Source organism: Clinocottus analis, unplaced genomic scaffold (assembly GCF_023055335.1).
Source record: "Clinocottus analis isolate CAN_PGR_092001 unplaced genomic scaffold, fCliAna1.0.p SCAF_3, whole genome shotgun sequence".
In the NCBI taxonomy this organism is placed as follows: Eukaryota; Metazoa; Chordata; class Actinopteri; order Perciformes; family Cottidae; genus Clinocottus; species Clinocottus analis.
Window position 1 is genome coordinate 5,257,540 of NW_027176042.1, and position 26,567 is coordinate 5,284,106.

The following is a 26,567-nucleotide window of genomic DNA, read 5'->3' on the forward strand; positions in this document are numbered from 1 at the left end:
AACAGAATGATGGGTGCAATATATACTTAGCACAGATGCAATACCAGAAAATTACATGTTGAATGCTTAAGATCCTGAAAGCCTTATCTTGACAAGGCACCCCCCCTTATAACACCCACAAGAAGCATGAATGCATGTTCTCTGACATGCTAACCAAGTTAAATTTGATCTTTTTTTCTCAGTTTTTGTTTATAACAATATCCTGTAGCTTTGTCAACTGACCCCAAGTGATACATTGCCTCGAGCTGGACTGTATTGTGCAGAATTAACTGTTTGCTTCTCTCCTCTGTGAAGGACTTCTTGGGTCAGATGTTTTGTACGCTAGGGGAGATCATCGGCTCCACTGGTAGCAGGCTGGAAAGGACTCTCTCGTAAGTACAGCATTCACACAACGTAAGCAGATATCAGAGAAGCATTGTTCTGGACATCAATCTTTACAAAAAACATTCAAACACATAATTTAATGCCATCCACAAAACGCAGAAACATGTATTTTTGGCTATTGTAGAATAACTAATAATCACATAATTTGTATTAACATTATTGATGTTTGGTATCAAATAAATATTGCAGAATCCATGTCGTGACATAGAGTGTATTCAAGAGTCAAACTGGACAATTTACAAATGGAAGGACTTGTTTTCAACCATGACAGCCGTTAGCAATAGCTATGTGTGTTTGGTGATGAGAAGGCAGTCTTCTGAAACTGTGGGATCACACTGAGCTCATTCTGCAAAATATTTATTCATTGCCTACTACATTGGTCAAATTCAAAAGTAAAACCATTTTTTTTATCAACATTAAAGGCCGTATATATATATATATATATATATATATATATATATATATATATATATATATATATATAATGTATTTTGGTTTGAAGCTTTGATTGAGGTTTTCGAATAAAACTATGAATGTTTGTTCTCACACAAAATGTGTTTGAAAGAGAGAGTGATCGAGGGCAAGAGAAGGTGGCCCAGTGAATGCAATGATTCTGTAAGTTATTCAAAATGACAGCGTGAAAGTCAACATTATTTGCAACAGCCCAACTTATTTGTGAATGTTTATATACTGAACTTAAAGTGTAATGCTTGCAAAAAGCTTCCATCATTCTAAAGCTCAGCTGCCGACCCAACGATTGGAAAATATGAAATTGGTACCGATGACCCAGTCTGATACGTACAATAACTACATGTCTTCTGTCTGTGCCAAAGATTTGTTGAATTTGTTTCAATGTCACCTGGTCTGAACAAAACCTTGGCAATCCAATAGTTGTTGAGACATTGACACTTTACATCCTGTAATTCTCAAAATAAAAGATTACTCATCAAGTAAAGCTGCGACTTAGATGACACACTCACCGACTGGAGTGCAAACTTACAACGTTAGTCATATTGTGAGCCATTACATGCAATAGTTGAACTCTGATGAAAAAACACTTTTAAACGTCACTGTCAACTCATCTGCTTGGTTATCCGAAACATCTTTTTTTTCAGTTGATTCAGTTGGTTCTTTACTTTAAGATTCTAAAAGAAATGCAGCCGATCGTGTATCTTGAATCATAGGATCAGGATTTCATCTTTGGGTGGTTAGGGATGTCAGCAGGGGCGGACTGGCCATAGGGCATACTGGGGAAATCCCAAAATCCCTTGATGGGCATTTCAAGCTCCACAGAACACCTTAAATTTCTCTAGTTCTGAAAGTCATTAGTCTCTGCTCACTGACTGACCTTTGTACTTCTCCTCGTGATCTGTACTTGCACTCATGGTTTCCACACCCAGCATGCAACACTACTGATTACGATCTGTACTCACAATCATGGTTTGGATGTTGCTTGCACGTTTTCAGGGCGATTAGGACAATCTGTCTTGTTTTGAATCCAGAACACCGTAACTCCGGCAGAGTTGAAAAGTACGTTTAAGTTTCATTTTTGGAGTAACGTTATCACGTAGCCTATTGACATGTGTCAAGACAAAGAAGCTCATACGTACAGACGGATGTATCCGGTTATTTTTCAAAATAAAGCATTTTTCCGGCCTTGATTTTTTTTTTCATTCTTTCTGTGTGGCTCGGTTGCAAAGGGATGTTGCGTCACTCACTTGCAGACAAAGCCGTTTTAGAGCGTGATTTAACAGCATGGCACCAAAACGTAAAGGAGTATACTGATATTGTTTTTTATTACTATGGGACTATAATGCACCTGGGCCGGCAGAGTTAGTTTAGGTTCTGTTACTTAACTTATTTTTTTGTTATGCACCTTTAACACTCCTACACACACACACAATCACACACCCAGCATGCAACATTACTGTCACCACTGATGTTTACACTCCATTGTATGTTCTGTTCTAAAATATAGTTTTCTATATTCTAAATAAATTTCTAAATTTTACCCTCTGATTTCAGTTTCTTTATTGTGTGTCTTCCTCTGCTGACATTCATTCCTTAAGGTTCTGTAGTTATATGTATAACCAACCAACTAATGATTAGCCCAGAGATAAGCATCTTCCTCTAGAAAACTATACCCACCTTGGAGTGTTACAATATAGCTGGTGTCATTTTATTTCTTGTGTCCATCCAGGCAAATTGGTGGAGCCAAATGTTGTAAAAAACAAACAAAAAACTATATATGATATGATTTCTTTGGAATCGTTCAAAATATTGTTGAGTATGGGTATATTTTCAAGTAAATCACTGGTCGATACGTGCGATGCATTGAGTGGGCAACGTGCCGTGTATTGAGTGGGGCCGGTCTGACACTAACTCCCGGGCCACTTTTTTCTCCCAGTCCGCCCTTGGATGTCAGACCGATTGACATAAGAGATGGATCTTTTTGGATGGCGAGCACTTCTGCTCTGGAAATTGCTCAGAAATTGCCCTGTTTTTCCCCTGGCCAAGACTTTGCCTAACTTTAGCATTTCCCACAGCTTTCCCTCAAGTAAGCAGGACCTGGTTGGTACCAGTGGCTCCGTCATGTTATCTAGTTTCATATGATACCAACGACGAGCTTGAAACTCAAGGCAATGTGTGTTGCTAGTACTACTGTGAAAAAACTGTATTTCTGAGGGAACTGTCACCTGTCTGCTTCTGATGACTTGGTCACCATCACCTCAGCCGCTGACAAAAAGTCTGACAAAGTGACAGCTTCCCTTCCCAAATCGGTTGGAGTGGAGCAGCGTGCGGGGCATTTGCAAGAGGGCGACAATGTGACACGAGATAAAGCTGCTCTTTCACCAAGCCTTTTGATTATGTGCTTTTTTAGCGCCTGGAGGGCTTCCACAGGTCCTGCTGTATAATTAAATGGTCATCAAGCAGCGTGCGTGTGTGCCTGTTAGAAGCATGCTGATTTTGTTTTTGAGGAACATGTAGACACACCCAACACACACCCAATATCCCAAAACCAACCTCTAATACAATGCTAGTCCTTATGCCAGGTAGAACTATTGCTTTAAACTGATGAGATTCTCTTCTGTCTCATATTTTGGATTTATTGGACACGTGGATGAGGACCAAAGTGGAATTGCATCCAATGTATGCCTGTATTTTAATATAATTGATTGGTGAAAACCCACCGCTAAAATGAAAACATAAACAACACCAACAGGGAAAGGAAAACTCCTCTTCAGAGTCATAAAACACACAGACCTAATGATCAGCTGCATATGAATTTTATTCCCAGTCCGAGACCCTCCTCTGTTTGTCAAAGCTGATCGGTGCTGCTACTCCAATACTCTCATTTATCTTTGTTTGAGCATCTCCTAAGTTGGACAGCTTGGCAATGTTAGGGGGAAGCTCTAATAACCACTAGTTCTGCTTTCCACATACATCGGAACATTAAACTCCATTGTGTCTGGGTTCATAATATCATCTGTAGTCCCACAACAGTGCCTGAATGACATCTGCTACCAGCACTACTTTAGGCGGACCAGCAGCAGTTTGATTCAGAAGTGACAGGATGGCGGTGATGACGGGAAGAGCTTCTCAAAGCTGATTGGTTTGCGCAACTAAGTGTCACGCACATTTTTAGCCAGAGTTGGAAAATTTAATCTTGCGTAAATTCGCTCTGTTTGCTCGGCGTCAAACGCGTCATTTGCGCAACGTCATTTGCACCACCCCGCGGAAAATTAGCTTTTTCGCAACCTATTGCATCTGTGCATTGACATTGCAAAGTCAAGGGTCCTGGGGAGACAACACATTTCGGATAAGGGGTGCTGTAAAACTTCCACAGCGAGAGTCGCTATCCCTCTTCACCCGGGGCCTGTCTAAGCCAACCCAGAGCCAACCGTGGAAAACTGCCACAGAGAAAGTGTCTTTCAGCGAGAGTTAGTGTCCTGGTGAGAGGACCATAAATCCATTTCACAGCCAAATCAACCCCTAATATTCTGATCTGAGTACAGGCATTTTACCACTAGATGCTGTTTTTTGCCCAGTAACGGCTACATCTCAATCCCACCTTAGGTTGTCAGATTTAAACACTATTATGACGTTGCATGAAGAACATTCTGACGATATATTTTTTGAAAGAGATGGAATTGACATTGATCTTCTCATCTGACTGAAAAATAGAGGATCCTAATAAGATATTCACATCTTGATTTCACAGACCTGCTTCTGCGCCGATAACAGCCTTGACTTTGATTTATATGTACACAAGCTCTCAATGAAGGAGCACATCGACACATCCACTTCAACGTGACGTCTGAAAGCCTATGGAAGTTATAAAACTACCTTGATTCTCATTTAATGGTAGACAGGTTTCCGAGGCAACTGAGAGCTTTGAGTGTTTCACTGCTGAAAAATCCGGCTGGGCCAACCGTCTCTGTTCTCCTGTGCTTAAGATGGCATCAGGAGCACAGCGAGGATCTATTTTCAGATGCTGGCGGGGAGAGGAAGAGAGCCCCGTGGCATATAGCGCGTGGAGGACAGGATTACGAAGGGGAACCCACCTCGAGCACCAAGTCACGACTCACACTCTTCTGTTTGGGCAGCTGAAGCGCTCGCAGGCTGAAATGTGGGTCTGTAACGGCAATCACCCACCTGCTGACCTCAATTGAACCGCCTCCTGCGCTTTGGCGATGCACTCCACAGTCTAGTTTTGCACAAAGTACTGAGGCTGCTGTGCCACTTAACACTTGGCTGAGACTCACTGGAAATAGATGTGTTAAAGGTGCAGTGGGCGGGAAATTCAGGATTTCCAAAAAAGATCACAATCTATGGCATGGTTGTTGGCGAACACCAATTATTGAAAAATGGCTTGAATTCAAATTTGTTGTCTTCAGATCCAACTTCCTTCTTGAAGATGTTTATCAGAATTCTCCTCCGACTGAAGACACCTAAAGTTTAAACCCATTCATGTTCAAATAACATTTGCAGAAAAAAAACGTCTAAATAAAACCCAAAGTAAATTGCAAGCTGTAGTTGAACCATTTGGATTAAATTCATAGCCTCATGAATTTTTATATCCAGTCTAATCTAAAAGAAGATCCAGAAAATGCTGAAAATGTATATTTTACACATGTTTTTCTAATGAAATATCTAGGCGTTTTTCCATTTTGAGAATGCAAATATTTATTTTATATATATATATATATATATATATATATATATATATATATATATATATATATATATATATATATATATATATATATATATATATAGCTATTAAAAAGGCTTAAAGTATTGCAAACTTATAAAGGTACTATTTCAGTGTCAGAATCAGAATCAGCTTTAATGGCCATGTACATTCTCACATACATGGAATTTGACGCCGGATTCTGTGCTTCGTACTTCTTTTCAAGCTAGATATAGAAAGATAAATATTAAAAAAGACCAGAAAAATAGGACATTAGGAAACAGTAAACAGTAGTCCAGAAAGTGCAGGTGGAAGTGACTGACTAATTGTTCAGTTGTTCAAAAGACTGACGGCCAGTGGGAAGAAGCTGTTCTTGTGTCTGGTGGTTTTGGCGTACAGTGTTCTGTAGCGGGGAGGAGTTGGAACAGCTTGTGTCCAGGGTGTGAGGGGTCTGCAGTGATCTTTCCAGCCCGCTTCCTGACTCTGGAGGGGTACAAGCCCAGGATGGAGGTCAGGCTGGAACCAATAGTTCTCTCTGCAGACCTGATGATCTGTTGCAGTCTGTCTCTGTCCTGTTTGGTGGCTGATCCAAACCACACATTTATATTTATTATAAGTATTTCTGACACAGAGAAAATGAAATATAAATGCATTTTCATACTAATTCAATGAGAAACTGTGGCTGGCCAGCTTCATTTTGCTCTCAAGACTCTTTGAGCTTGTTCTGCAAACCCCCATCCCCACTCATTTATATTCAAAATTTCCGCAAGTTCATTGGGTATATGAAACGCCTGTCAGACCCTGTTCTTCATTGCTGATTGTCATTGGCTAAAGTAGCTTGTCAGTCAGGACATGAAGCACCGGAGCTTAGTGTTAGAACTGCTGGAAACTGGCAATTTATATACAACTATAAACAAAGAATACAAAAAACAATCACTTGAGTGAGGATTCATTGGAAAAGTTTTACAACATAAGAAGACGCTGTACCCCCTTTTCGTAACTTAATTCTGCTCACTTCAAACCGGCAACAAGAACACAAACACAAGCAACAAATTGACAAGAACATTTTCAGGTGGAAAAAAAGACAACTGATCAAACGTGTAAAACCCTAAGGCTTACTGTAGGATTTGAATAGGTTTTTCGGTCCTTTGGGTTTAAAGCGTACTGAAATGGTATGTGAAAACAATTTTCAGCTGGGTTGTTTTCTATATTATTTTTAATCATGCGTCGGTAAAGGTTCATTTCAGATTAAAAAGAAAAAAATGTAATCTTTGATAAGAACCCTTATGAAAAGTTGCATTACACTGTTGCTATTTTTATTGTACCACCCGATGAGATCAAGTAATATCTCAGAGAGCCTTGACCTGCAATGATTGAATGGTACCCATAGCAACCAACGTCATCGGGTCCTCCAGCAAAGCAGGTGTCTGAACACAGAAGGAGGACACTCTTATACTTTAAATGTAATGTATGTAAATAAGTGTCTGTATATATATATGTATATATACATACATACATACATACATACATACATACATACATACATACATACATACATTTAGGGCCAGTGAAGTACTTGGGTTGCTTGTCCTTTACAGTTTAATTATTTCAGTGCTTAAAGTAAAAACTGTAAAGTAACTCCTTACAGGATTGGCTGAGATTAAATATGCAAATTATTGATTGCCTAAGATTTTCTTTTCTTGCCGGCGACCTACATGCATACTAGACGTTTTTGTTTTTTTTTGCTCCGTAAATGACTTTGTTTACTCCTCTCTTTTTAATGACACCACACATACAACTGGGGCTTCGCTGCTTTCCAACCCTTTCTCTTCTGCCATCTCACATGTCAAATTGGTCTGGATATTACAATGAAGAGATCCAACCCTTTCCCTGTGATAAGTATCATCTGTCTCTCAGATGTAATCGAGTGAATAGTGCAAGGGGAGGGCGGCGGGAGGTCTTTTTAGTCACTCCTAGCCGTAATTGATAGATGTTTTACTCTCTGCCCTCCTGAGCTGTGGGGTCTGGCTCCGCCGATATCTGTTGACACACAGCCCCCTTCAATTGATTCCACTTTGCTCTTAAAATGCAATTTCTGACATGGTTGTGCCATTAATCTCAGTCAAACCAAACACTTCACATACTATAGTCATCAGAGGCTAGACAAAATGACTATTAATGAGCAGCCCACATATCAGCTGGCACACGCTTGGCCTCCTCGATGTAAATCTCTTTCTATCGGCAGTCCGTCTTATTAAATATTCAAACGCCATATGTAAATGGATGCTTGATGTTTTTCCCATCCAGCGTGCCACTGATTCAGCAAACTGGCATGAACTCAGAGCTTTGATCCATCCCTATCAGTCCTGCCTGTTAACAGAAACCTTGCACTCATTTGTCACTTCGCTCCATGGCACCTCTGTTTGTGGCCCGCCCCGTTTTTAACATCAGCTCATCTGACACTAACCTGACAATTACCTTCCCCCCTGAAAAAATTCTGATTGAAATCTAAAAGTAACATCAAAGCGTGCCGTTTTACCTTTGATATGTTTGATGAGTTTTGGCAGAGCAGGAAGTTTGTGTTTTGATGTGACTGTTGTCTGTGTTGGTGTGACTGTATTCTGAGGAGGCCATTGAAAAGAAGATTTGAGCTCTTGTGTGGGAGACTCAATGTGGGGGAGTATATCGTAAACCCTCAGCCAGAGCTGTAGCTGAGCAACAACCCAAGGTCATGGTAAGATGAGTTTTGAAGTAAGCCCTCCTAGCAGAAGATTGTGTAGGAAATGGTTTCAGGGTGACGTAAAGTCTGTGTGCAGGTTTCTTACCTCTCTACCAGTCTGTATCTTGTCGGAATATTTTTCTGATGCTATGTAATCCAAGATTGATCTGAACTAGGAGGTTATAACGCACAAAATTCATGGTTGGGTATGTTCCTCCGGTTTTGGGTGACAGTTCGAAAAACAAGGAAAGTAGAGAAAACCCTTTTTGTTCATTTATTTTTAAAATGATTACCATTCCATTGATTACCAAAAGATGGCGCCTACCAAACTTCCCTTAGAGAACGGTTCAATACCAATCCATATATGGTTACACCCCTAATCTAAATATAGAGCTTAACATTCAGACCCTATTAATTGAGATATTTAATTCATTTGCAATATCTCAGGAATGCAAACAATCGCGAAGCCATAATTTTAGCTGTGGTCTATTTTTTGGGGTGAAATCCCAGTGAAGGTTTCATTCAAAAGAGAATCTTGTTGCACCTAGGAACCAATTCCCCCATCCCTAATTCCAGCTATTCAACAATGTCTTGAGAAGCAACTCACTGAACATCCCATTGAAAGTAAATCAGAGCATAGAGAATAAAGAGTCAGCCCACTCACTTAGTCTATATTTGCTTTGGTAGTTTCTATTATGTTGCTTTGGTGGTTTCCATTATGGAGTACAATTATGTAAAACACTTTCCGATGGACATGTTATTCTCATCTGTTCCCATAACTCCTGGCCTATCAACAGGTCACTGTGCCATCATAACTTGCTACCCATCTATTTATTTCATATATGCATAATTAAGTCTTCTCCAGTGCAGAGGATAGAGTCACGTTCCCAAAATAAATGATATCCAGCAAACATCAATTTACAGCAGGAACAAGCTGTCAATGTACTTTATTAAGATGTACGAGCCGGGGGGTTCTGAGCTAAATCAGTGGAGAAGAAAGGTGACAGCATCCCCCCCTCCCCTCCAATCTACTGCCAAAACACAAGCCTGATGTTCTCAACAGTTTTTCATGTCCATTCTCATCTCTATGTATAGACAGGTGACAAACATCTCAATGTATCATTTTGGGTGCATTCAGCCGGAATTTTTCTGAAAGTTATTACACCGACTGTGACAGACAGTTAAATCACTGCTGGGTACAATAGTCTGACTCAAAATGTCTGGGATGTTAGTTGCTGAATGGTGTTTTTTGTATTAATTGTTTCGTCCTTGCTCTCTCTGCTCTGAGCCTCAGAGACGTGCAGAGCGGCAACGTGGAGACTCGCTGCCTGTAATTACGTTCCACATGGAGATCACCTCTTAGCCCTGATAAGATTAAGATGCTTATGAAATATGTTGTGGCTCCCCCTCATTCACACCGCCCACCCCCTTAGCATTTTCTAAATCTCATCACTGACCGCTGGCTTTAGCCGTCTTAATTAAACCATGCTCTTTCTGCAATTAGGAGAAAACCTTGGATTTATCAATTTGGATGAAACTTGAATTTCATATTATCTGGTCTCTGTAACAAATCTGAGCTGAAATATCTCTGCGTCACTTCAACCTCTGATGACACACTGAGTGCAATACAGCACAATAAATTGTGTGCCACCCGACTGCGGTGTGCACCATTTAGGGCTCAATTTAATTTTGAATGATGTCTTTGCACATAAATAATTAAACACAGTAGCAAGAGAGAAAAGTGGACTCAAACTCTGGAGGTGAGAGGAGGACAGCCAACGAGTTTTAAAACCAGGTGTGGTGTGTGTGTGTGTGTGTGTGTGTGTGTGGGGGGCGGGGGGGGGGGGGGGGACGACGTGACGACGGCAAATACGCGCCGCCGGACGGCTCCAGTCCCGCTTGTCATTACATCTTACCCGGATACAACACATACAAAAGATACGTTTTTCTGATTGGCTGTAGCCTATTTCTTTTTTTTGATTGGCTGATGAGTGGCTCCTCACAAGGGGTTGGGGGTGGGGGGATGGGGGTGGGGCTTGATTCCTCCGTGGTGAGAGCAGCGCGCGACCAGGTCATGTTTGTGCGCTGCGGCACATTAAATAGCCTGGAGGTTTTTTTTCAGCGTGAGAAATATGATGTGTGGCGGGAGGGCGTGATTTAAGACCAAAATGCGTGACAGTCACGCTCAATGCTTGACACTTGAGAGACCTGAGACTGTGTCATGTATTTTACACCTTGTCAGTGCTTCTGTTCATGCATTTTTCCTCCCGCCCTTTCTCCTCTCTGTAGGCAGACTTTTTTTGGCACATCCAATGCTCACTAAACATAATTTTCTTCAGTGGGGTGTTTGATCTTTGTCCAAATAGATAATTAGCTGAAGATGCCATAGCGCGCCACCCACCGTCTCCTTTCACACCCGTGCTGTGAGGAGACACTGGCAAAGAAAACAGATTAATTTCCACCAGCGGGCCATGCTCCGGCTGGCTTCGGCGACGGCAAAGATCTCAAGGGTTTCTTGAGGGTTTTCGTGGGGAGTCTTTTTGCCTGCTCGGGCTATTTATAGCGGCATTTACCCTGCAGGTGATCAGCATATTTTATTTAGGCTCTCTCACTGACTGATTGGGTGGCACTGAGGCTGAATTGTTCCCTTGTATCAATGCTGCATCCTTGTGTCTTCAGTTTGGATGATATTCATCCTGATGTTATTCACGAGGTATATACAACAGCTAAAGTTTACCAAGTAAAAAAAACAATCCATACATTTTTCCACTCCCTATCCGGGTCATAGTGCAGCAGAGCAGCTTGATTGTCTGCTCCTGCTGAAGGATACCCGATTCAATCCCAGGCTGGATAGGGTATACATCCCTCTACCTCTTCTGGGTCTTCCCCGGGGTCGTCCCACGAGTTGCGTCCTGATTAGAACCAAATGCAAGTCAAGCAAATGGATTGGACCAGTGCTATTATAAAAATACTGTGATTTTTAGCCTATGGGTTCGTCCTGGCATGTCCATATCCACAACAGACCATAAATGACGTATATTTTGATAGTTAAACTGCTGAGTACTGTGAATATCTTATTCCCCAGTTCCCATTGTAATGTTCATCCTCTCCTATTGGGACTTTAGCTGAGTTTATTTGTATGTGCTGATTTTTACTTCAATTTCAACTAATAGGAAGTTGGACTTTACCCATGCACGCATTACTGATTACTTGTTAAAAGATGTGTTTAGTGTTATTCTATTTTTCTATTGTTGTCAACAAATCCCAAGGAAAGATATACAATGTTTGAATTCTATCAAATTGCATTTGTTGGGAACTATTTTCAGCGGCGGATTAATCCACATTTGGTGCTGTAGTGTTTTTTTGCAGCAGGACGTATGTAGGCTCAGGGCAAAATAAACAACTGTGTGTGTTTCCTCCCATTCATCAAACCTTAACGTTCAGTGCCTCCTGTCAGTCATGCAGAATTCTGGCCTTGGGCTTCGTTGCATGTTTGCCAAGCTGCAACAGCGCCGTTACAAATCCACCTCCAGGCGGGTTGTGCGGTTAAAATGGCTGCCATTATGCTGACCTTCCCTGCTGTGGAGTTTGTGTGTGTGCCCCCACGCAATCTGTGTCTCTCCCCCTGAAACACGAAGATGTCATCCGAAAAAAACAACAAAAAGCAAGAGCGAAGTTTTGAATAACGAAGAAAGACTATTTGCAAAAAGGAAAAAGGAATGAACATTTTCAGAGGGAGAGAGAGAGAGAGACAGAGACAGAGACAGAGACAGAGAGAGAGAGAGAGAGAGAGAGAGAGAGAGAGAGAGAGAGAGAGAGAGAGAGAGAGAGAGAGAGAGAGAGAGAGAGAGTGTAAGCTGGAAGGCCTTCAAGAGTCTACTTTGCCAAGTAAAGTAATATTTCTCTTCCCCTCAGGCTCTCTGTCCTCTCTCTGTACCTACACCATAACAAAAGGCACCTTGCTAAGTGGAAATCCCTTGAATGTGAGCTGTTTTCTCTGATCACACAGATGTGGTGCAGAGCTTTATATTTTCTCTCTGGTTTGTTATTGCCGATATGTTCTTTGCCAAGGGCTGGTGTAAGGGGCAAAACATAATTTTGTGTCTGTGACTGGACCATATGCTGACTAGAAATACCTCGTGATCCCAGACAGGTGGCCATAAGGATTCAGTGAAAATATAAAAAAGAGAGCCGTTTCCAGCGATGTGAGGAGAGGTAATCCCATGTCTCCAGTCCCTCTTTACAGTGTAGCATTCACAATGTTCTTTCTAAGTTCTGTTCTGAGAGCAGCAACAAATACAACTTCTCAACTGCAGGTCTCTTAAAGTCATGTAGGTTCTCATATCCAAACGACAGAAGTGGTGATTTGCCAATGATCCCCAATATGACATGTTGACTGCGAGCTGCTGGCTGAAAGTGTCTATTTATTCTGCAATACTTTAAGTGGTTAATCGGGGTGTTACCAATCTTACAGACAATTTTACAGCATCTTAGTTGGCCAGATTAATTATTCATGTGCATATTAAGGAGTGCTGGTGAAAGTACTTCATAACTAATGCAAAGGGTCAGACACTCTATTTGACCTGCATACTCTGGTTGGCATGCCTTCTTATAATGTTGTCAGACGTTATATGTAAAACGCCCTTTGACTTGATGTCAGAAACAGCTTTTGATGAATTATTGTGTAAAGAGCCTGAGATACATCAATAAAAGATGAGTTTTGCCTTTTATACATTTCAGCTACTTCTTTCAAGGCATGAACAGCACTGTTTCTGCGGTGGAGACCTTCAGGTTTCTGGGATCCACAATCTCCCGGGACCTGAAGTGGGCCTCTAACATCAACACCATTCGCAAAAAGGTCCAGCAGAGGCTGTACTTCCTGGGCCAGCTCAGGAAATACAACCTGCCTCAGTAGCTGCTGGTCCTGTTTTTCTCCGCCATCATTCAGTCTGTCCTCTGTTCTTTCATTACCGTGTGGTTTGGATCGGCCACCAAACATGACAGAGCCAGACGGATCATCAGGTCTGCAGAGAAAACTATTGGTTGCAGCCTGACCTCCATCCTTGACTTGTTCACCTCCAGTGTCAGGAAGCGGTCTGGAAAGATCACTGCAAACCCCTCACATCTTGGACACAAGCTGTTCTAACTCCTCCCCTCTGGTAGGCGCAACAGAACACTCTACGCCAAAACCACCAGACACAAGAACAGCTTCTTCCCACTGGCTGTCAGTCTTTTGAACAACTGAACAATTAACCAGACACTTCCACCTGCACTATCTGCAGTATCTGCACTTTCTGGACTACTGTTTACTGTTTCTGTTTTCCTAATGTCTTCTTTTTTTGTCTTTCATATTATATGAATATATCTTTCAATATTCCATGTATGTCAAAATTTACATGGCCATTAAAGCTGATTCTTATTCTAAATAAACAAATTCTTAGCCTTGAAGCCAAACTCGTGTTCTTTTACTACCAACATTGGAACACAAACAATCAAATACAATCCTCTGGTGTGCATAAGAGCTCCCCTATCTTCCAAAAGTCAGTGAGATTGTTACAAAACAGCTGTTTAACAATAGTCCACTTGCATAACTATGCTTCCAAATACAAACATAACAAACCACATAAATATAAAGCAATAGGGAGCTTTTTGGTAATGCAGAACAGGCCCCTGTCTGAGACTACCTGCCATAACTCAAGCCCTGAAGAATTGCTTAACTTCTGCATTATGTGCAGCCAAATTGTGTTTCCAACCTGGCTCAATGTGTGTCTTTTATTAGCGTCAGTAAAGTATGATTTACTGGCCTCATACACAGCGCCCACAATTCCATTATACATAGCACAGAGGCTTCATGTGAGAGACCTCATTTCAATTTACATCAACACATACAGTACAGCTTTGGGTAGATATGCATCACTCAAGAGGTCATTGGTTTTTTCTTAGCGCCATCATTTAATTTAGCCTTACAGGCATTATTAACCTAGTATGTCATCTCAGGAAGCCTTTCACCATGAAGAATCAGCACAAATGGCACATGATTTGACATGAATGTCTGTTTAAAAAATGATCAATGGTCAAGCCATAACATTTTTACTCATATATGAATGAACCAACTATTCATCACATTTTGTAAGTATAGTACACCCTCCTGGTGTATACATTTTAGTATTTAAGTAAACTTTGTCTTGATGCAAAGATGACAATGGCTTAATGGTCACTTGCGAGGTCATTTATCTTATTTATTTATTTTTTGTCCACCACATAATGATCATTAACTTATAGAAATTCTCACACACGTGATTATCTCTTCATTCTCACCTTCTAGAAGGATGTCACCTAATCCACCTAACAGTCTTTCACCTCTCGTATCATAACAGACAGGGACTCCCTTCCTTGTTCTAAAGGTCTGACCAAACACACTTACTTTGTGTGCAACATAGATGGTGCTATAAAGGCCAAGATCTTCATTCTTTGAATTCATAAAGCTTCTTCACTTTTTCACAGGAACAATTATTTTAGATAATTGTTTATTATGAACAGTTGATATGTGATGATAAAGTCTTGACAGAGAGTCAAGAGATTTGTAATTGAGGGCCGTCTGCCCGGAGTAGCAGCAACATAAATCCTTTCGTTGAGTCCAGACCTGGTGGCTAATGAGGCTGAAAGAATGACACGTTGATGAAGCGGATGGACCTGCATAGACTGGGCGGCGATGGGGAGGTAGAGAGACAGTCATATTTAAAAGAGACAACAGCAAGATCTCCCCTATCCTTTAATCTCTCCATTGGCTGCCAGTTTCCTTTAGGATCATTTTTAAAATTCTGGTTTTAACTTTCAGAGCTTTACACGGTCAGGCTCCACCCTATATATGTGATTTGATCCAGCATTACACCTCAACTCGGGCTCTGAGGTCCATGGATCTCAAAATCTGTTGATGGTCCCACGCTCTCGTTTCCGGACCAGAGGAGACAGCTCTTTCCAGGCTGTTGCCCCCAGACTTTGGAACGGTCTTCCGCTCTCCCTGCGCTCGATGGAGTCACTTGACTCCTTTAAAAGGCAACTAAAGACCGTTTTATTTGTCCAGGCTTTTACTTAATTGTCCTGGGGCTGCTTTGATTGACACTGAGATGTTTTGGCCTTCTGTAATTTTTTAAGATTTTTCAAATTTATATGTACCTCTTAACTGTGTATTGTTTATGTTGTTATTATAAAGCGCTTTGTGACCCAGGTCTGCGAAAGGAGCTATACAGGAGCTTATTATTATTATTATTATTATGATAGTCTGTATGCAATATAGGATAGAGCAGACCAGCTGATCTAAAAAGCTGATAGCATGATTGACATCCCCGAGCAATGACAGTGAGGAAATTATGAGTGAGCGTGCATGAGGAGTGATTGGCAGATAGATGAGAAATGAACGACAAGCCTAAGCACACGAGAGTATAGTCTCCCTGACTGAACTTATTGTGGGTAAACCTTAGGAGTCAGTCGAGAGCAGGGTCGTCCTTCAGTCAGAGGATCGGTAGTTCGATCCCCAGCTGCGCAAGCCCATGTCAACGTGTCCTTGGGCACGACACTTAACCCCAAATTGCTCCCATAGCTGTGTGAATGTCAGTTACTCCTGATGGGCAGGTGGAACATTAGCTCATTCAATCACAGTGTGAATGAGTGTGAATTGGTGAATGATGGAAAGCAGTGTGAAAGCACTTTAAGTGGTTGGAAGACTAGAAGACTAGAAAAGCGCCATATAAGTACAGGACCTCATGCGTCAAAACTTGACAAATGGCCCAAATGGTGCAATCATTCTACGATGAGAGTCATTGAATAGTGCTTGTGGATAAGTGGCCTGTCCGAGAAAAGTGTCTGAAACATGTCATGGTGGTCTGTTCCCAATGCCTTTGTATAAATATCTAGTCTGTTCGTGACTGCAGGTGGAAATATCCTTCTACCTAGTCTGCAATGTGGACCTACTTAGCATGAGCATGATTTCTGTGGAAGATTGATCGGTGTTACATGTTGTTGATAATTATCTTTAGTACGCTCTTCACGCTCATCTACTTTGAAGACCTTTTAAGAAGTGACAAAAGACTTATCAAAGAAATTTTCCAAATGTTCACAAAGAGAATGACGGGTAAGGTTGTAAGTGTCAGGAGGCATTTAGTTACATAACACATTCATGGGTTTCACTTTTGACTGTAAAACATTTAATGTCTTTTAACAATGGCTATAGTATTTTGCTAAGTATCTCTATCTATACAAGTAAGGATACCCTCAAATAATAATACACAGCTCTCATTGAATGTATTTTTGTTTCAGAAGCGAAGGGAATATTGGTCTCTACATTTTCAAAATAAATTCATTTCGATATCTACTGTACAGCGGATGAGAAGCAGATCATACTCAAAAATCAGAGTCAACTTTAATGGCCATGTAAATTTGCACATACATGGAATTTGACGCTAGTTTCACTTCGCTCTTCATATTTATATACATACAATAAACTAGATAAATATGAAAAAAAAAACATTTTAAGAAAACAGTAGTCCAAAAAGTGCAGATAGTGTAGGTGGCGGTGTCTGATTAATTGCTCATCAGACTGACGGCCAGTGGGAAGAAGCTGTTCTTGTGTCTGGTGGTTTTGGCGTACAGTGTTCTGTAGCGCCTACCAGAGGGGAGGAGTTCGAACAGCTTGTGTCCAGGGTGTGAGGGGTCTGCAGTAATCTTTCCAGCCCTCTTCCTGACTCTGGAGGTGTACAAGTCCAGTATGGAGGACAGGCTGGAACCAATAGTTCTCTCTGCGGACCTGATGATCCGTTGCAGTCGGATTCCGTCCTGTTTGGTGGCCGATCCAAACCACACGGTGATGGAAGAACCGAGGACAGACTGGATGATGGTGGAGTAAAATAGGATCAGCAGCTCCTGAAACAGGTTGTATTTCCTAAACTGGCGCAGGAAGTACAACCTCTGGGCCTTTTTGCTGATGGTGTTGATGTTGACTTTAGGTCCCGGGAAGTTGTGGATCCCAGAAACCTGAAGGTCTTCACTGCAGAAAACAGTGCTGTTGGGTACGGTGTATGGTGAGATGGTGCACCAAACCAATCATCTTGTGTTTTAGCATCCATACCTCTATCAGACTTAGTGCAAAAAATAAATTTAAGGGCATCAGCAATATATATCTACTGAAGTGTCTCTAAAATCAGCACAATCCGTCTACTTACTCTGGCAGGGTCTGGCCTTTGGAATACTTCTGTTAGTTACACAAGAGATATTTCATCAGAGAAATACTGTATTTCCCCTTCTTACTTTTCAGTTCCTTATGAATAAATCGTCATCATGAGGAATGGGTATTGCAAGTGTAATGCTCCTTTACACATCAGTGAGAGGTACATTTGGGCTACAAATAAAGCTGTGCAATCATTAGGGTTTGTGAATTTTGGTCCGAGATCTGCTGTGGCTTCTACTGTAATCAGTCCATTAACATTGTCATCCAATATATATTAGTGTTCAGGGACACATTTGAGATGTTGATTTGATATAATTGTTTAATGGTCTCTGTTAAGATATTTTGAATAGGAGTCCTCTGGCAGTTGTTCTGGCAACAAATAACTTGAATTTCGAGAGAATCCGATAAGGCATGAAATGCTCTGAGATGCAGGATGAGCTTACTGACTTCTTCTCTAATTACGCGCTTGCACTTGGGGCGCACATACATGCTGTATTAACACATAACCTGGAGCTTGGACATGAGCTTGTACTTGAACATGACAGGCATCAGTTGGATAGGGTGCACAAGGTTTCAAACCCACCATGAGTAACTGAGGTGTTGCTCGACATCAACTTTACACCGTACTCATACATCAGAAAGCTAGACATTTGAGCTAATATGTTACCAACATCTAACAGTCATTTAAAGTCAATTACAATAAAAGTGTGAGTGTGTTTTTGTAGCCTAAAGCTAAGCAGCATATTACTTTGTCGCTGTCCACTCCGTGATGAATCAATCAACTTCTGAAACACAGCAGCTATTTGATGAGTGCCACATGGAGGTCATATTTTATGATGTCTGCCAACATAATATAGCACAGCGGAAACATCTCTTTTTGGTTTCTTAAACACGTGACACATGAGTCATCATCAAAATAGCCATTAAAATGTTTATAAATACTTAAATATCTAGAATTTTGTAGAAAAATTGACCTTTTGTCCAACAGTTTTTATTTATTATTAAACTTTTTTGTAATTTTTTTTTTTTTAAAGTTAATTATTGCCTAAAGCAGATCATCCATAGAGCAATAGGGACCATTTAAATGATCCAGCTCAGAGTATGCTGCTGTGTTTTCAAGCACTTTATATACAGTATATGACAGCTGTTAGAATAGGATCCAATCTGGCTCCATACTGGGTTAGCAGCAGGAAACCCTGTTCTGTGTCTCCCTCTGTCACTCTTTTCTTCACCAACCCCCCTCCCTCCATACTTCACAGGAGCAGCAAAAGGAGGTCAGAGTGTCTCTGGAGATTTATTTCTGTTTCCTCACATCCAGCTAACAGCTCCCGGCCAGCACCTCATAACCCTCCAGTTAGCACATACACTGCACTATACAGTCCATCCATTATTTATTAATTGGTGAGCGCACCGACAATAGGATATCATAATCCCAAAGCCGTGCCGTGTTCTTGCCTCTCTTAATTGACCCTATCCTAAAATAGCAGGGGTAAATATGCAGTCAGCTAAGACTGATGAAAGTTCAAATTCTCTCATAAGACAGCAGCTGCCCACATCAGGACATTAATTGCACCTCCTCGTTCCTCTTTCCTCCTACTCAGTCTCGGTGCCCTCACCCATCACTAGGAGACATTTCCTTAAGTGTAATGAGGGGTAATAAGTATAGCAGGGATTGCACCACTTACCGATCAACGGTGTATTTCACAGCCCATCCTCGACTCTCAACCTCAATCATACTGAACATTTATTATTGAAGGCAACCCAATAGCTTCTTGCTGGGCTTTGGGTCTAACCTAGATAGGATGCTGTCCCAACCAGAGCTCTGCCCAGACTGCTCACTTTGAATCTGAGGTGACACTATGCATATTGCACAAGACAATAGTGTGAATGCTGCACTGCCATAGATTGCAGTGTGTGACACTTGCTGATAAACCTCAAAAAGTATCATGCTGTTCAAATTATTTAATTTTATTAGCAAAAAGCAAAGCAGGATAATGTGCCATAAAAGTCTATGAGGAAGCTAGCGTTGTAGGGGTCAGTATTAGTGGCCACTCCCGCTGTACATCAGCGGGAGTGCCAGTATCAGTTTTGACTGTAATTGCAAAGGATACAGACGGTAAGTGTCAGTGAGTTTGTGAAATGTTTTAAGTGTCTGACTCTGACCTGGTTTCTTTTTAAGTAGTATTTTTATGGTGTTTGTGTTTTCTTCCAATGGAACGCTGAGTGTTTGTATGTAGGCCAAACCAGCATGAAACTGGAAAGCTTTCTGTCTCCTTCCATTCACTTTTCTGTTGCTTCACAACAGAAACTCCTCAATAATCCACTTCAGTATATGAGCGTAATTAGAGAATGACCCACAATGCACCCTTACTTCCAATTAAAAAGCTCTCTTCTCCTGCTGTGTGACATTTCTCGTCACATTTCTCACAAGCATGAGCGCGAAACACAAGAAACACAAGAAACACAAACATGCATAATGAATTGTCCTCCTTTTTATAGAAAAAAATGCCAATGGACATGTTTTATCCTCCATGGCTGTCTCCGGGGGGATGCTGGAGAAGGGCGCACATTGTCAGCTGTTCTCATCTGCTGTTCTGTCTCTCTCTTACCCACATGTTTGTCGGAAGATTTTCCAAACAAGTTTTCTTCTCTCTTGAGTTACACTGTCTGCCTGATGCACTTTGTCTTGAATTATGTATTTAAAAAACTAAAACAACTGAAGTTACAATCAGAGCCTTCATTTGGAATATATGTTTAATTCTCTGCTGCTCAAGAGTAGCCGTCTAATCCTAAATATGTGTGCGCTCCCGGTATATAAGGCAGCACATCAATGTCTTCCATCTTACACCATCTGCTTGAAACTAGAGATTGAAACCATAAACTTGTGTTTACCATGTTTACTGAGGGAATAAATCAAAAGACAAGTGTTTTTTATGAAAATGTTTTATCAACGTCTACACAACTAGAGAAGTCACCCCTTGATGACAAACCAGTGCTGGTTATGAGAAAAACACATTGAGTCTAATATGAAAGGCAAATGTACATTCTGTTTCTTTTAATGGTGAACGGAAATGAAAAGAACAATATAGTCTGTTAACTCTGCATGTATTTGGTTTCATTCATAAAGTAATCAACATGTGTAGAACGTTATGATTTATCAAATGTGTGTCTCGTCAAAATGGATGTTTACTTATTCAAGATGAAATAAGGTGATGTTAAAATGGCAGTAAAATGCTCAGGAACATTTATTGACACACACATTTGAACTTCTCATGATATATATTAGACCTTTTGTGAACTGGATTCTTTGTCATTTTTTTTAAAGTGGGTCCCCAGAAACAAAGTTTCTGAAACACAGCTCTAGAGCAAGGCTGCATTAATAGACTTTAAGAGCATTAATAGACTTTTCTTCTTAGTTTCATGGCAGGCGGGTGCTCATTACCTAATTACTATCAGGGAGAGCAATGGCACAAAAGAGACAGGGAGGTACAGATGTCTGTGTGAAGTGCACACTTTAATTGGAGTGTAAGGAAGAAGAAGGGTTGTATGCTTTAACCTACTTTAATCCCTTCCTCTTTCTTTCTTGTTTTGATTCACTGGCTACCCATACACCCACACAACAGAGCAGCTATTGCCAGTGCAATACAGACAGTGGGGGGATTAAAGTGGTGATATATATGTGCTTCAGTTACTCAAGATCAGTTTTTCTTCTTTTTTTTCCTGTCAATGTAGATGTTGGTGCTGTTCGTTTCTTTTTCAGTGATGGCGGTTGTCACAACTCATGCTGAATCACCCGTACTTCCTCTGTAATGTAAAACAAACTGTATAAGGTTTGCACCAGAGTCTTTGTGTATAAATCATGTTTTCGTACAAAGCCCATGCAACATGTATTTCACATTTGAGGACTCAAAAAGAACATTTCTGTGCTCCTTGTGCACTTTAGGACAGGTGTACATCTTTCATGATTCAGCACTGCTGTCTCTGTATGTGAGAAAATATGCAGGTAACTCCCATGACGATCGTTACGTTTGACGTTTTATTTTATTGCACTTTTGATAATGGAGCACGGCCTGTGACAGAAAAAGACATGGGACTTGGTTAGGTGCAACATGATCACTGTCCACAGTATCTTTCGATCACTCAGCTGGGAAAAGAGCAAGACTGGCCTAGTTTGGACCTCGGTCTCTTTGATTACCCAGTCTGCCCGCGGCTGATGTGGTGTCACAGGAAGGTAGAATGGATGGAAAGGGCTCGGGCTGGCCCAGCCACCAGACATCAGAGATTGTCGCGACCACATCTTGTAAAATGTGAAAAAATACAAAAAGTAATTATGATCCGATCAGTTAATTTGGCTGGTTCAATAATATTAAGGTAACATATTTTATATTGTTCAATCCAAAGCATATTAAAACAAATTCAAACCCAAAAAATATGTTATAATATCTAATTATTAATACCATTTCTTCTTTTTTTTAAAAAGTTTTTTTATATTTACCATTTTTACCAATGTGACATTTCAAATATTTGACATTTTTTAAAAACAATGTCAGAAATGTGGTCTATTTCGTGTGTATTATGTCCCCAATGATTTTCCTTGAAGGAGGAACGGTCTGGGTTCTTATGGGTTAAAACTTAAGCCACAAGCAGATGTGTAATTTAGTGTTCAGTAGCAACCCTGTTTTGTACAACATGACATTCTTTAAAAAACACTGTTGTTAAAACCCTTCCCACCTGGTTCAAACCATTTGTGTAGTGTATTATTTCAACGCATTTACACGCTGAGCTCCAAACATTTTTTTAACCCGAAATACGGATCCTGAGTTGAAATGTTTTTTCTTCCAAAAATTACTCAAAATCAAAAATAAGTGAGCAATGTCTGCAAATCACACCTTCATACAGTTAATGCATCTCTGCTTTAGCTCCAGTCATCCAATAAGGATTAAAAACATATAGAAGAGCCCTGCTGTTGCACTGCGTTACATCGTCCATTCATTGCCCAAGACATCATGTAGTTAATTCTCTAACAAATGCAGTTTCAACATCGGGAAAATGTAACTGAGTATGCACCAAGACACTTTTTAATGGTCTTCACTGCTTTGCTATTGTTGGAGAGCTGAGAGTAATATGACTTTGTGACATGGTCAAACCATTGACAGAAGGGAACAATTAACAGTTCAAAGTCATTTGTTTAAGACAGCATAATCATGTGTGTTTCCCCAATCCCAATTAATTTGTAACGGAACACATTTCTCAACTCTTTCCTAATTCAATATACTCTCTGTGCTTCCCACTTATCGTCACCTCGGTCCCGGCCTTGCATACCGTCTGCCTATTCCCAAAACGCAGACCCCTTCCCTTCTCTCCATCCCTCCATCCTCTGCTCTCCCGGGAGAACAGGAAAGCTTTACATCACAGAGCTGTGTAATTGAATGAGCTGCTCATGCTGTCAGTCGCCCTGTCGCCCTGTCATCCAATCAGTGGGTGACAGGAGAGAAAAGGGTGGTGTGTATGTGTCCTCCCTCCTATTCCCTGCCTTGTAATCAAAATTACCATCAAGCCCTGAAATCCCAGTGCAGGGAGATACTTTAACAGAGGGACAACCTCGCACGTTGTCAGAAATGGACACACGTGATCACTATACACACAGAGCTCTATACATATTTATGTGTACGCACAAATGTACACTTGAATCTCCTTCTCTATGTTCACGTCTCCATGACAGAGCCGAGCACCAGAGGATCGGCGTTGCCGGGCAGAATAGTCTTTTTCTGGCTGAACTCCATCCTGCAGGATGCTGCTATGAACACAAAGGTCCTCTGCTTCCTGTAGCATCACCATTTAAATGTATGTACTGTTTCACAATGTGTTTGATGAAAACTGAAGTGATGTGGAAAAACTGAGGAAATCCTGACATTCAAAGAGAAACCTCACTTCTGGAGCTTGATATATATGCCTCAAGAGTGAAACACTGTGAGCACATATAAACAGCCTGTTCTTTCTTCCCTAATCGTCTTTGTCCCCGGTGAGACATTAGGCCACAATGAGCTCCCTCCATTGTCCATAGCAGGCAAAAACATGTGTACACATAAATATGCATCCCGCTATGTGTGTATAGCTACCCAGGTACCTGTTGGTCAGAGCCAGACCAGTTTGGCTTGTTCCATTCTCTATGGCACTCCTGAACTGCTGAGTAAAGTAGATATACTTTCAGGAAGTGGATCAAGTCTCCAAACTCAACTACTGCTGCTGGTTCTGTGGCAGCTCATCATGAGACAGTGAAGCGTCCGCGAGTAAAAACATATCCATCCTCCGTTTGCGGTGCTCTAAACGTCCGCGTAGTGACGCTCACTGTAAACGGAGCAAAAGATAAGAGTTTTAAATTGGAAACCTCCTGTCTGGATCAAACCTACTACCTTGCAGTTCGAGGACGAACACCCTGCAACATTAAATATTGATAGGACTTTAGGCCCTGTTATAATTGACACATGACGGTATTTGTTTTCTCCTCTTTAAAAGAGTTTGATAGTTATAACAGGTAAAATAGCACTACAATGTCAATAATTGTCTTTATTCTTGATCTATGATTTCATAAATACAACAAACTATATTTTTTGTATCTATAATATGACACAACTTTATAAGCTATCCCTTCCAATGCTGAGACCCAACCTACACCCTTGGCCTCGGTTATACTTTTCAGAATGACGGCTGCATGGACATTGACTGATGTGGAATAGTGACGAGGAAACGTCTGGATCTTTTATATGCCAGACGGTTTGTTTTGAGGAGAACCCACGGCAAACCGATATTCTCAAAACTCAAAGTTCTTCTTTTTCCCTGCCCATCAGTGAATGCATAGTTAAAATGTTTGAGAGATGAGGAGATGAGAGTTATGCGTCAAGGCTTTGAATCCAGATTTGAATTTAGATTTTTTAAGCTGATACAGAGGCATAGTTAAAGTTTATATCTTCAATGTGTTCATTAAAATGCCACTGCACAATGATGATGTGTTCTTTCATCACAATAAACATTCTGCTAATATGCCTTTGTGATCTCATTAAACGCAGAAAATATAGTGCTATTTGTAGATTGTATGTTTCTTTGAAGAGGGTCCCACAAACAGGATTGTCTGGCTCCTGACAACAGAATTATGTTTCTTAAGTGTCCATGTAAACTCCAGATTAGGGCACTCTGGTCCACCTCTGGTATTCACCTTCAGAATGCTCTGGTGCGGTTCACCGGCGCATGCACCTAATGTTGAATATGTCACATAAACAACATTCACATGTGCTTCACACATATCAGCATATCTAGCATTATAATAATATACCTGACCAGGAACCTAGACAGTGAAAAAACATATTCTGAGAGTGTGGTGAAGCCTCCATTATTATAAACTTCTTAAATACAAAATGTTCTTTGTTTTTAGTAGTGAGACTTCCAAGAAAAAAGTACTTTACACCTGCAGTTGGGTTCATTTAGTCCAGTCCAAAAGGAAAAAAATATATTAATTGTTGCATCTAGCTTCTGTTCAGGTTCCTCTTCACATTGACATTTTTTTTTTACAAAGAGACTGTTTTGTCATCCCTTGTCATCAGGACCTCTGTTGAAAATCACTTTCCATTCACTCATCAGTGTCACCAAGCTCACGAAGAAATAACTTATAATGAGCATTTTTTAGTATTGGCAGACCTCAAATCAGTGGCATTTTATGATTAATAATGCCTAACAAGAATAGACAAGACTGTACAAAAGACCTTTTCTGCGGCCCCAGATGTAATCGAGAAAAGAATTGCACGAGCAAGCGGATGAACTGATGTGGGATCGCTGTCACACTCTTTCTAATGGACTTGGTGAACTGGTAAAGTACACAGAGTCAGATACAAGCACATCAGTTTAACAGAACGGGACCTCTTAATCAGGGTAAAAAAAAAAGATGTGACCTTTATTTCACCAGGTAAAATCAGTTGAGAACCAATTCTTATTTACAATGATGACTTGGAGGCAGCCGCACAGTCCACAAGAGGCACAAACAACACAGATACAATACAGGATGACAAACACATAAAAATAACAATGAAATAACGAAGAGGCTAAAAACAACAACATTGATTTAAATTTTTTTTTTAAAAATGGACTGGAAGCGAGAGAGAGAAGTGAGGGGTGGTCAACAAGTACAGCCATCAACTATGACTTGCTGCAGCTTTTGTTACAAGCACTGACATTGATAAATGATTTGCATGAAATAGATCAGATACGTGATTTCTAATGGTTCAACAGATGTCAGTAGTCACGTTTTTAATTGGATAAAGAAACGGAGTCACAGATTGGATCAGCATGAAATATAAAAGGCAGTAAATTTGGCTTTTAGAAATCTCTTATTACTTATTTTTTGCTGCTATTGGTACTGATTGTAGATACAGATTGTTTTTATATTGTTTTTGCATTTCGAGCTGTCAATGGGTTCCGGAATGTCTGGGTGCCGAAACATCCATGTTCTAGAATGTCCATGTTATAGATTGTCAGGGTTCCGGAATGTCTATGTTCTGGAATGTCAGGCTTCCTCAATTTGCGGGTTCCATGTATTCTTGGATCCGAAATGTCCATTTTCCGGAATGTCCTTGTTCCGGTTTCCAGAATGTCTGGGTTCCGGAATATCCATGTTCCGGATCAAGGATGTCTTGGTTCCGGAATTTCTGCTTTTCTGAATGTCAGTGTTCGGGGTTGCAGAATGTCTGGGTTCCAGAATGACAGGACCATTTTTTAGCATTAACACATCATAATGCAACTCAATGAAACCTCCGTCGGTTAGCTGTTAGCTCCGGTTTTACCAATGTTACTAGTTCAACTGCAGATTTCAACGCAATTTGTGGTTGACAATGTAACATTATCAGCAATCGACGACCAGATGGTTAAACTATCTGATCAACTAAAATGTGAGCCACAATTAAAATGTTTGTGTGAGTGTACATATATATATATATATATATATATATATATATATATATATATATATATATATATATATATATATATATATATATATA

General features: G+C 40.6%; 1 protein-coding gene across 1 annotated transcript in view; it reads left to right on the forward strand.

The window, feature by feature from the left end:
• Nucleotides 1-26,567, forward strand: part of LOC137796321 (copine-9-like) — a 130,804-nt gene that overhangs the window by 53,793 nt on the left and 50,444 nt on the right. Inside the window, exon 6 of the mRNA XM_068594193.1 lies at nucleotides 292-371. Within this exon, the coding sequence (XP_068450294.1) occupies nucleotides 292-371 (80 nt within the window). The remainder of the gene's footprint in view (nucleotides 1-291; nucleotides 372-26,567) is intronic.